At 34.7% G+C, this 12,645-nt stretch overlaps 1 protein-coding gene across 3 annotated transcripts in view; it reads left to right on the plus strand.

Annotated features, from left to right (window-relative positions):
• Positions 1-12,645, plus strand: part of LRRC7 (leucine rich repeat containing 7) — a 496,684-nt gene that overhangs the window by 411,059 nt on the left and 72,980 nt on the right. For 2 of the 3 annotated variants that reach the window (XM_080658301.1, XM_080658302.1), the window contains exon 22: positions 11,743-11,862. In XM_080658301.1, coding sequence (XP_080514427.1) covers positions 11,743-11,862 — 120 coding nt within the window. Of the gene's footprint in view, positions 1-2,658; positions 2,800-11,742; positions 11,863-12,645 lie in introns of all 3 variants that reach the window. The other variant, XM_080658305.1, reaches the window with a different exon arrangement.

The following is a 12,645-nucleotide window of genomic DNA, read 5'->3' on the forward strand; positions in this document are numbered from 1 at the left end:
TTTATCATATATATTTCCTTAACCTTGAATTTTGTGTTTTCAGGTGTACTTTTTCTAAATAATTATGTTGTTTGTAGGTCGTGTCTACATGACAAGAAAACAATCATTTTTAGGGACAGAGTGAACTAATAAGTGTGGGTGTGGGTGTTAGTTTCTCACTGTGGAAATTGGTTCTGCCTTGCCAAGTATTTCATCAGAATGTCTGTTTCAAATAGGTGTGCTCAGTCCCATTGAAGGGAGCTCATCAAAGCCTCATGACTGGCTGTCAGTGGGAGACACCTGGTCAGTTGTCACCATGCCTTACCTCAAGTTATACCCTCCATGTAGACAGATAACTTGGAGGGCGAAAAATTTGGGGCCAAATAATACAGTACAGTTTGGAAACTCTGGCCTCGTGTAGACACGACCATACGTAAAAGGGTAAGATGAACTAGTCAAGAAAGGTTATAAGAAGCTTTTCAGAGCATATGTACAATGACTAGTAATTTGAGGTAGCAGAGGACTGAGTGGAAACAAAGCATAAAAAAGAAAAGCAAATTCTGAACATTTGATACCATCATTCATTTACTGGTTTCCCAACTAAATGGTTTCTCTCCTTTGATCAGTGCTACTGATAAGTAGGTGACTCCTCTGGAGTAGGAATTTGGAGGGAGGAAGATAAGACTGTGGGAAGGGGGTTTGGATCACCAGAAGTCTGGAGGCTCTGCCTGTCCCAGGGTCCAGAAACATAAAAGTTAACTCATATATTTCCCATTGCTATGACAGCACCTCCCTTTTTAATTAGCCTCCATGTATCCCTTGCTTGGTTATCATTTTATTAGTGTCTTTCATTTTTCAGAGCAACGTCAATGTATGTTAATAGCTTCTCTTTTAATCCTGACATTAAATTGCTTTAGAGAATTGCTTCAAGCCATTGAATCCTAGAAACTCTTCCTCTAATTTTTTCCAAATAAGATTTCTTCTTCCTCTCAATTGACGTACTGAGATTTTCAGGCTGGATCGTACTTAAAATTTCTCAGCCACTCAACAAGATGAATTCAGCACAGATGTGTTGCCTAAAACTAGTTTTGACATAGCTGTGCCACTGAACATTCTGTCCAAAGACAGATTGTACCAGAGACATGCTATGCTTCTTTCCTAGTAAAATTTAATTGAGCAATTTGAACCCTGGAAATCAAATAGTTACATTGGAAACTATAAGATCTTTGTCCAGTCCTCATTAAACAGAACTGCCTTTAAGCTCCGATAAGCTTAACAGACCAACATGATATTGGTTAAAGCTCTCGGTCAGTACTTGGAGAGGCAGCTCCAGGTACAATCCTGGATAAAAGATGCCCGTTTTTTTCTCTAGTTTAACGTTAAGGCTCAAGCTTGCACCACAGAGCCCCACTGTGACTGAGAGAAATTAAAACATGAACCCATGTGTCTGAGACTGCTACCCTTCTAGAGGAGCTGATAGAGCACTAGATGGGGTGATTTTAATCCAAGGGTTAGACTGAAATGTTCAGTGTCCTTTTCAATTTTGGCATAGTGACAATGAAGAAACTCTAGAGAAAACAATCAAAAATCCATAACAAATCTTATTGGTCAGTGAAACTCTGATGCTAAAAACCATTGCTTTGTAAATAATGTCCTAGAGTAGAGTAGCTGTCTACTGTTAGTGTTCAGTTTTTTAAAAGGATACTAAGTTAACTTCTGTAGATATTTTTTTCAAAATAAGAGAATTACCTAAAGGATCAAATACTGAGTTATTACATTTCCATTATAAGTGGAAAGTAGAGATTGTACCGATGAAAACTATTTGATGACCAGGCATCCAAAATGTCTTAATTTTTTAAATGAAGTTCTATAGAAAATATTAACTATCAGACACTTGGAATAACTTTAAAAGGGTAGCCACAATTAAAATAATACTAGTTTTCTAGAGTTATCATATAAGTGGCACTAATAGTTCAAATCATAATTCCTTTAGTTTCATAATGAAACTTCTCCAATTTAAATGTAATTTTTAAGAAATAAAGAAGTTAGAGTATTTGGATCCTTATACAACTTATTTGACTAGTTTGACTAAATTCATCTGTAAATTCAGTCAGACAGTGGTCAAATTGAATGAGCTTTTACAAGCTCTTTTTCTGAGTTGCTGTAATTAAGCCTATAAACTGAGAAATAAAATAAACTGATTTTGGCTGTAACATTGAGTGCATCAGTTTTAAGGCAGGATCTGAAGCTAGTATTTGTCTTTTGTATGTGATGAACTCATAATGTGAAAGACACCATGAGATTTGCAGCTGACAAAAGTTTACTGACTTCACTGTTTAAATTTTTTTAATTAATAGACTTCCACAGATAAACCACATCTGTCCAAAATCACTGCCATCATGATATGCGAGATAGATTTTATGCCTTTGAGTTAGCAGCAAATATAAAACAGAATGTATCTTGGCTTTTTGTCTTTTCTGTAGTTTTGGATGGTACTCATTATGTGCATAACTAACACTGTTTACTGTTTGCTTCTGTCTGATCGAGTGCATGTTTTGAAAAGAAAGTTACTGTTTGCTCGCTTAAAGTTAAATGTGATAAATTGAAACATGTTCATGTTATAATCAGTTTGTTGAGCATGTGTTCACACCCTGTCACATGATTATCTCCTCTACTCAGAATGCTGCTTACAAACACAACACAGTTAACCTTGGCATGCTGCCCTATGGAGGTATTTCAGCAATGCATGCAGGCAGAAGCATGACTTTAAACTTGCAGACTAAGTCTAAATTTGATCTACAAGAACTACCTCTTCAGAAAGTAAGTATGGACTGCCCTACATGTGTCAGCATACCAAAGCCAATTACAGTTTGCTTACTTACCGTGTTTAGGCTGTACATACAGCCCTGCTTATAGACTCTCACGAGTCCCTAAAGCACAAGGGCAAATAATGTAGAGCCTGAACTCTTCTTAGCTGCTAAATGAATATTTGTAGCTAGACTGATTGTCAGGTTCCTGCTTTACAGCTTTGCTTTTTGGATTGAGCAGGTACATGGCTTTTTGTGTTGCTTTAAGGCTCATTTTTCATGTTATTCATTTTCTTTTATTCTTTTTTTTTTTCATACCTATCTTTTTTTTTTTTTTTAGATAGCCTCTAACTTGCTGATGCATTCTAAGAACAGAGCTAAAAATTATAACTGGATTTCTGTTCATTCTTTTGGAAAAGACAGAGTCCTAAATTGGAATGGAAATTAAGTGGCCAATACCTCTAAGTGCTTTTTCAGCCTGTTTCCCCTGCAGGAAATGTTACACAGAAGTAAAACACGAGAAACAAGTTTGTGGCTTCCCAAGTAAATTGTTACTCAACCTCGGCTAATAAAAGAAAATGTAGGCTCATTTGAAAGAGAATACACTGTAAGATGAAACATTTCCATTGGCAAAGGAACATTTCTGCTCATTGTATTCAAGCAAAACTGAGAATGTACATTTTACCTGTTTAAATTGATTAATGCCTTCTGTCTTGGTTACATTTTGATGGATACTAATGAGTCATTTTTACACAATATGTCACTAAGACTTTATTGTAAATATAGTCATTAGCCTAGTAACTTTTTAGGGGGAAAATGCAATGCAAAATGGGGATAACAGAGTGACAGTAGCCTCCTAATAAAATTAATGACCATATGGAACAAACTCCCATCCTAGCAAAATAAGGGTCAAAAGACCTCAAATTCAGGTTTTATTGTCAAATTAGTCTTAAAAACAATCTCTACCTCTGGATTGTTTGCTTCCCACTATGAGTAGAGAGTTAAAATCCAAGAGACATTAATATTCACAAATGTATCATCACTTTGAAAAAAAAACCTAACTAAATTAAGAACCTTTGAATATTTGTCCTTTGTCTCCTGTTGCAGGACTAGTGGTGTGTAAGTAACTTCCTCTCCAGGGAGAAAAACATGGCCATGATTTGTGATGTTTGCCAATGTCAGTGATATAAATACTCCCTCTACAGTCAGTTTCAAAGTACTAACTAACACCACTGAACTCAGACCTGGGGCTTGAGTACAGATGGTTCTCATGAGCTAATACAAGTCGGCTTCCACATACCACTATCTACAAGGCCTTTTTGCTGGAGTCCCAGCTTTTATGGAGCCTGTTCTTCATGTTCTCTCAGACGCCCAAGGCTCTCATCCTCGGCCTCAAGGAAACCAGTTTTCCAAAAGGCCTTGAAACTTATTTGCACTAAGTAATAGAGGAGATGTCACAATTTTAACAGGCACCTTTCCTGGAGGGCTTGACAAGTAATAAAAATGAAACCCTTAAACTAAAATGATCGAATTTCAAAATTCAGTGAGATTAAAGAGGTCTTGGTATGAAGAAAGCTATTACTCGACTCCCTTAAAGTTATACCATATGAATAGCTCCTTATTCTGCCTGGTTTTTAGCCCTATTTACTTATCACTCTATAGAATAATACACATATATTTAGTGCTAAAAATGGTAATATACTTTGAAGCACTCTTTCTGAATGTCTAGATTATCTCCAGATATAATTTAGGTACCTCTGTATTGCTATATTAATTTTCTGATGTTGTTTGGGGTACCCTAGAGAATGGATTCATTATGATTTCTATAGTTTTAGGATGATCTATAACAGAAATATTCCAGAGTTATAATATTTAGAGATTCTTCAGCCTTCCTCCATTGGGCACAGAGATGACCTAAAGGAATTCTCTTTGGAAGCTACATTAAACTGCAAATCAAGAATAATTCAGTTATTGCAAGACTCCATCTGAAAATGAATTATCGTCAATATTGCATTATCCACACAGAGAAAGAGAGAGAGACAAAGAAGGCAGGGGATGGAAAAGGAACACAGGCAGGGCAAGTATTCTATTACCACCAAAAGATTTCATGACCCCAAAGTATCAGTTTAAGGTGTCTAAACTTTAGGCCTTTAGGCATCTGGGACAACTTTCCTACCCTGCGGCCATTGCAGGAACTCCATCATATGTGACACTGGGTGGCGCTCACTCACTTTTGAGACTCCTCCAGCCTCTGCTTCCGCGCATGGATTCCAGTCTAATTCTCTGCCCCTTCACCTTTGGGCAGGTACATCTGTTCTGCAGAGTTTCCTTCATTAGAAAATCTGTCTGGTTTTCTGCCAGGCTTTCCCATCATCACTCTTAAAAGGCAGACTCTCAGAATCCCCCTTCTTGGATCCACTGACCGTTGTTGCTAAATGATCCCATGCTTGAGGCTCACTTTCCCTGAACTCTTTTCTACAGGAAAGGAGATGGACAAAAATGATTTTCCTTTGATTTACAAATGCATAAAAATCCATTTCAACACTTTTGTCTTGCCTCTTAAGATAATAAAAATTAATATCATATATCTACAATTTCTTTGCGGCCCCTAAATATTTGTTGGCCACAAGAATTTCACTAAACTACAAAATAAAGTTAATTTATGAACACGCATTTTTCGGCGGATAAAATTGACAAAGCTGTCCATTCTCCTGTGGAAACGCTGGCACTGTCTTTTTATCCATAAAATTCCTGAATGATAATATTAGCCATCTCTAGTTAGGTGCTAGAAAAAATGAATGAAGTATCCTAAGGAATCTAAATTAATGTTTTTTACATATTACAAGTTAAGCAACGGAAATAAAGGTACAGCATGCTTTTGCGTGGTCGTGCCCTCCCAAGGGGACATTCAGGGACTGAAATCCAGACTTTTCCCATGTTCCCTGCTTGCCAAGTCTTAACTCCCGGTAATCAGAAGAAAGGGGCACCTTTGTGTATTTCCTCCCTCAACTGAGACTGTCTTTTTGTAAGTTATGCACCCAGAGCAGTGGGCCCTTTGTGATTCCTACCTTCCCCCCCATCTCCATTTTGGTAATTGACAGAAAGGTGCCGTTTGTGTAAGCTGAGATCCTGACCCAGCACATTACTTCTTTTTTGGTTTGGGTTTTTTTTTAGTTTGCCAAAACATATCTAGTTTGTTTGTCATTTCTTCTCAACTTTCTTTAAATAAATTTGTAGTAAATTAATGGAAGGATATAACTATTTGTGAGTGAAGATTGAAGACTCTGTATTTGATACGTATTTACACAGTGAATACTTACGTGGACAGAAAGGGAAGACTCTCCCAGATTTTGCTATGTGTTTTGAATAGTTCCACTTTCCTGTTTTTCTATGCTAGGTTGAATAGTGCACATTTTTGATGAATTACAAGCTAAATATAGACTTTCCATATGATAAACAGTAAATTACATTTTCTAATTTAATTTTATGGAGCCTCAAGATATTAAAAGAATGTGAATAAATATAACAACATTAGTTTAATAAATTTAATTTTCTTTAATATTTTCATTTATTGATGATTATTCCAATTAATAAATGAAAGTAATGATATGATCAGAGCATTTAAGACATAAATCATCTATTAAATTAGAAGCTTTTATATTTTCTATCTACTTATTTATTCATTCATTCATTCATTTACTCATTTTTTAATTTACTGCCGCTCCAAAAAGCATTTAAGCCAACTTTCTATGATGTTATTAATGGTTCTATGTGCTTCTTCGGATGTGTTCTGTTGTAATTGAACTTAGCTATTGTCTTGAAATGTTATGTTATCAGAGAGAAATATAATACAGTTGACCCTGTACAACATGGGTTTGATGTGTACAGGTCCACTTATATATGGATCTTTTTCAGTAAATATTGTGAATGTATTTTCTCTTCCTTATGATTTTCTTAATAACATTTTATTTACTCTAGTTTACTTTATTGTACAAATACAATATATAATACATATAACATACAAAATATGTGTTAATCAACTGTGTTATCAGTAAGGTTACTGGTCAACAGTAGGCTATTAGTAATTAAGTTTTGGGGAAGTTAAAAGGTATATGTGGATTTTCGACTGCAAAGGAATCAGCACCCCTAACCATGTGTTGTTCAAGGGTCAACTGTATTGTAAAATGTCAATTCAAACTACCATTTTTATTATCCAGATTAATGGTAGAATAAATATTTTGATAGAAGAAGAATAAAGAATAGACTTTATTGAGAATCTACTATGTACCTGGTACAATGAGGTACTTTAAATATGTTTTTTCACTCAACTCTAACAAAAACTCTCATAGGAAGTATTTATCTTCATTATATAGATGAGAAATCTGAGGTTCATGTGTCACAAAAAATAAGTCACTTGTATTTTTACTGTTTTACTATTGTAACTCCTGTCCCTAGCATAGGGGCAGCTAGAATTAGAATCTGACTCTGCTTGGCACCCAAGTTCCTGCTGTTTACTATATGATGATGCCTTCTCGAATGTTTGTAAAACCTGGCATTTCCTTAGAACATAACTCATAAGAGTTGATGAAGCTCTCTTGTACACATTATTATCCCACATCATCTTCCTAACAATCCAGAAAAGTAGATATCATGGGGTGAAAGAACACATAAGTAGAATACATTCATTTATCCAAAACATATCATGACCCAAATCATCCTCTATGTGCTACAGACACATGCTTTCTGAGTTAGCTGAGCTTACTAAATGCTAATAGTTACCTTGCACTTAATAAGATCCTCTTGCACTTCCTTCAGCACTTACTACCACCTAGAAATATGCTTGGTAGCAGTCAAAAGCTGAAGGTTGTGAATCCAAGAAAATAATAAATTAATCATCCATGCTACTGCAGCCCCAGGGATAAGCAGGGATGTGGAAGAAATCATTGGCCTTTTCTAACTTCCGTTTGCAGGTTTCCGGCTGCCAATATTCATAGCGTGGTCTCTTCTACACAGGAGCAATTGATAATTTGCTTCCTTTTCTTTCTTTTTTTAATGTCTCCCACCATAATATTATACCATAGCACCTAATGCTTATTGGATTATTAAAACAGATATTAACATAAATTATAATTTCAAGAGAAGGGATGCTGAAATTATGGAAATATATGTATTAAATCATCTTTTCATAGAATTTTTCCCAGAAGAAAATGTTATCTGTTTTATTGGTTAATACTCATTCTGCTATATTTTGAATTAGATAAGTTTAGATTGCAATACTTGCACCTAAACGACTTTTAAATTTCTAATGTCCTTTATTACTGCATCTAGGCAGATGACTCAGGATCAAATAGTGCCAACATTTTACATGCATGCATTTACCCCAGTTCCAAGGATTACTTACTTGATACCATTTAGGTGGCACCTAGGAGCAATTTATGCCTACAGTTTCTATTGATCTTCCTGCATTTATTATTGGCTACCTACCCTCAAGAAGGATTCTCTTAACTTCCTAATTATGCAAAATGCTTTCATCTTATAAACCACATACATTTTCATCAGTAGAAGCTAAAATTACCAAAATAATCTTAGCACCCATACAGATGCTTCTTTATCATTGTAATAAAATGCTGTTTTAAGAATCATGTGGACATGACCTTACTACCTTCAGATTGAACCCTGTGATATCATAATAGTTTAGATTCAAGCGTGGCATATTTATAATACCTAATTTTTTCAAAAATATGCAGGAAAAGAATGCTATAACAATAATTTTGCCAGAAATATTTTGAGGAAAATTAATTTTAAAGCATTTTTTGAATCTATGATAATGCCTTTCCTGAATAATGTGACAATTACTGAGCAAAATAGATCCTTGAGATCCTAAGGGATACATTCCAAGACCTTTACAAAGTGCCAAATTGTAATACCACACTTATATAATTTCTCCGACAAAATGCACTAAGTGTTTATTGTACCCATTAGTTAGCAGACAAGAGCAAAGCCATTGGACCAAATAAGTTCATTTACTCCTACCTGTGAATCCTGTACATACACGTACTCACTTATGGAGACATATAGACACACCTGCATGCACACACTCATATACATACACAGATATATAGAGAGACATGCATACTTATGCACATTTATGTCTCAGCAAAATTAGAAATTACTTCTTCCAATAGACACGTGTGATCATTCACAGCAGTGTTAAATCTACAAATGTCCACAGCAGTCTTTGGGACCAGTACCTATTGAGCAAAATTTTTATTAACATTACTAAATTTCTTAAATACAATTTTTGATTTTTCACTAAATCACACTGACCATTTTCTCTATTATTTTGAAATATTGAAGATCTACAGAATTTAGAAGCTGAGAGAATGTTGCAGGTGATGATTTTTCATGTCCTTTAGATTTAATTGGTTACATGTGGTAAGAATAAGATGATTTATTATTAACCTTTTAAAGTTTATAAATAAAATACCTAGAATGTGGTACTAAAAATAAATGAATAACTGAACCTCAATTCGGTTATTTTCTCTAAAATAATAAGTTTCAGCAGTGATAACTTCATTTTTTTATATTTTTCAATTGCTCCTTTTAATCTTCTGTAGAATTTAACAACTGAGCAACTCCATTTATACTTGGTTCATTAGCACTTAATCAAGAGTACAATTTTTTGTTAATGTCTATGCTCATTTTGGGAAATAATGTGAACCTACTATATAACTATCTTTTGGGTTCCCCCGTCCCAAACAATAAATTGTTCCCATACTCTATTTCTGCAAACTGAAGTCACCCCTAGGATGTCTTACTTAAAACAAAAAGACCAAAGCATTCTTGTAATTAATAAAGGAAATTGTGTTCAGACTATTTCTTTAATTTCGCTGTCTAGTGAAAGTATTTCTTTATGTGTCTGCATGTTTGTTTCCTTTGGCCATAATAGAGAGAAATTGGTATGCTTGCTGATTCTAATTTTAAAGAGAAAGAGATTAATTTCTAAACTAATGAAGAGCCTATATATCATCAGAAATTTAACTGAAGAGTTTTAGCCCCCCCCCCTTTTTTTACGCCAGAAGGAATTTTGCAATTATCAGTTGCTCTCTGTGATTAGAAGTCATATCTGGCCAGTTGAACCAAGTTTAACGGAGGAAAAAGAGATGGCATGATATGGAGGAAAGAAAAGATACCTGTGTTGAGCTCTCAAAAAAAATCTGTGTTGCACAGACCTATCCAGATGAACACTTTATTATCCCACTTCACTGGCACAGAAACCTAACCAGAATAAAACATGGGCCCGTAATGCCTACCCTGAATAATTATATTTTAATTGCTTAATTGTAATAATTTGAGTTGTCATATTTTAATATCTAGAAAAATTGTTTGGAGGCATATGCCCAAATAATAATCCATAAAAGGTAAAAACTAGAAAATTAATGTTTAAAGACAAACAGATGGACCCTGAATAGTTATCTGGTTATTTTTAAGTAATATAAATTTTAAATGTGTTAATGTTTGGCTTCCAAAGAAACATAAATTCATTTCTAGCTAACCCAGGAGCTTCAATTCAATACCTTTTCTCTTTTTTCACTCTTTCAGATAGGCTCATGAGAAAGCAATTCACATGGCCAAAGAATAAGAAGAAAACTGAGTTATCTTCTTACTTTTCACTATGTCCATTAGACCTCAGGAAAGCTTCATCTAGTTTCATAACAAATCTGATTTTCAAATAACTCCAAGCAATGCTTTTAAAAAATGCATGCAGTCAGAATACAAATAGAGTGGTTATATAATTGTTTTCTAAAGAACAACTGGGACTATTCCATGTAATCAGAGGAAGCCTAGCAAGCAGCCCATTTCTGCCATGTTATAAAGAGAATGGTCTAGTTCTCCCTTTCTGGGTTTGGAAGACAATACTTCACACAGAGTAGAGCCACACATACATGCTGTAACTCAGCTTTATTTGTCTGTAGTTATCCTTCAAAACATCCACATAAAGTGGAATAGGGAACACTAAACATAGTATCTCACCCATAAGAATTCCTCAGGAACTTCCTGTGTATCCTGTAGGTTCGGGGAGGAGAAAGACTTTGTGAAAAGTTAATCTGCTTTCAGAAGAAAAATATCCCACTATTATATCCCTCTGTAGCGTGTGATGTGTGTGATTCCTTCCTATTATTCAGGTCGGACCATGGAGGACCCCCCAAATATCTTATATTATAATAATAAAGGGAAATTATTATTTGTTAAAAATGATAAGCAGTAAATCAGCAAAAATTAAATATATATAAAGAGTTTAATGCATGTGACCTATATAAATAAATTTCTAATTAAAAGTCATTATTTATTTATACTGTGATTCTAATAATACAATATTTTATGTTGTTTTAATTTCCCCCTCATAGCTATCTGTAGATAATGTCATATAACCATGAATCTTACATACACTATGCTAGTGTTAACACTCTTTTGTATTAGTGCAAGGTATATGTTCCCAGAATCAGTACAGCCTTATAAAATTTGTGTTAGGCTATGATTTTGAATATTGGGAGTTACATACTGTGTTTCTGTGGTTTCAATTTATACTCTAAATGGTAGTAGCATACTCAAGAAATAAGCAAGTTTTAAATGTTATGGTTTTTATCAGTTGGTTAATTTTATTTTTATTATTTTTATTCAGGTACTGTAAATAATCTAAACTTTTCTGTAAATTTCAGTATGTAACTCTAAGATTTTTACTTTAGTTGAATTTCTCACTGCTTCCAGAAAGCTGTCAATTTAGAATTTTTTACTGAGTAAAAGATATATAGTAATACTTCCAGTTCAGGATGTATGGGGGTTTTTTGCAGTTAAACAAAATTAATTTTACTATAATCATTAGGGACTCTCTTCAGAAAACTATGATTAAACTTCTATTACATCACTAAAGAATGCCATACCATTTTTGCAATAGACCCCGTCCCAGCAAAGCAACATTTTAGACAATGGACAAGAAGATGTATCTCCTAGTGGCCAATGGAATCCTTATCCTCTTGGGAGGCGGGATGTACCTCCGGACACCATTACTAAAAAGGTAACCAATTTTAAGTTGATGACACAAACCTTGAGACTTGCACATCCATTGTAATATGTAATCCATATCTTATAGCTTAACATCATTTCTAACTTTGTGACAAATTTAGGCTAAATATTATTTTACTATAAGTATTATAATTGCACTGAAAAAGATGGTTAATTAAAAGTGCACTGAAAAGGATGAAAAATGAACATTGCCAAATGTTCAGAGCTGGTAATAAATTTTTACATTCTGCTGCCTGTCTGCAGATTCTAGCACCTCTTACTAGTGCCTGACACCCATCTTTGACATGCAAGTACAGGAAGGTGTGTAACATATACTCCTGATTTTCTTGGCTTCAACATTATGATGTAGCTGATTTGTATGAAATGAAATTTTTTTAAACATTTAGACATTTTTTATTTTTATTTTTAATATATGTTTATTGATTTCAGAGAGGAAGGGAGGGAGGGAGAGAGAGAGGGGGGGAGAGAGAGAGAGAGAGAGAGAGAGAGAGAGAGAGAGAGAGAGAGAGAGAGAGAAATATCAATGAGAGAGAATCATTGATTGGGTGCCTCCTGCACACCCCCTACTAGGGATCGAGCCCACAACCCAGGTATGTGCCCTGACTGGGAATCGAACCGTGACCTCCTGGTTCATAGGTCGATGCTCAACCATTGAGCCATGCTGGCTGGGCATGAAATAAAATTTGACTACAAAGAGATTGATTCGAATTTCTAAAGGTCATTCATTCATCCAATCATTCATTTAATAAACACTTAGTGAGTCAAGTAACACTAT

Source organism: Plecotus auritus (assembly GCF_963455305.1).
Source record: "Plecotus auritus genome assembly, chromosome: 2".
NCBI classification, from domain to species: domain Eukaryota; kingdom Metazoa; phylum Chordata; class Mammalia; order Chiroptera; family Vespertilionidae; genus Plecotus; species Plecotus auritus.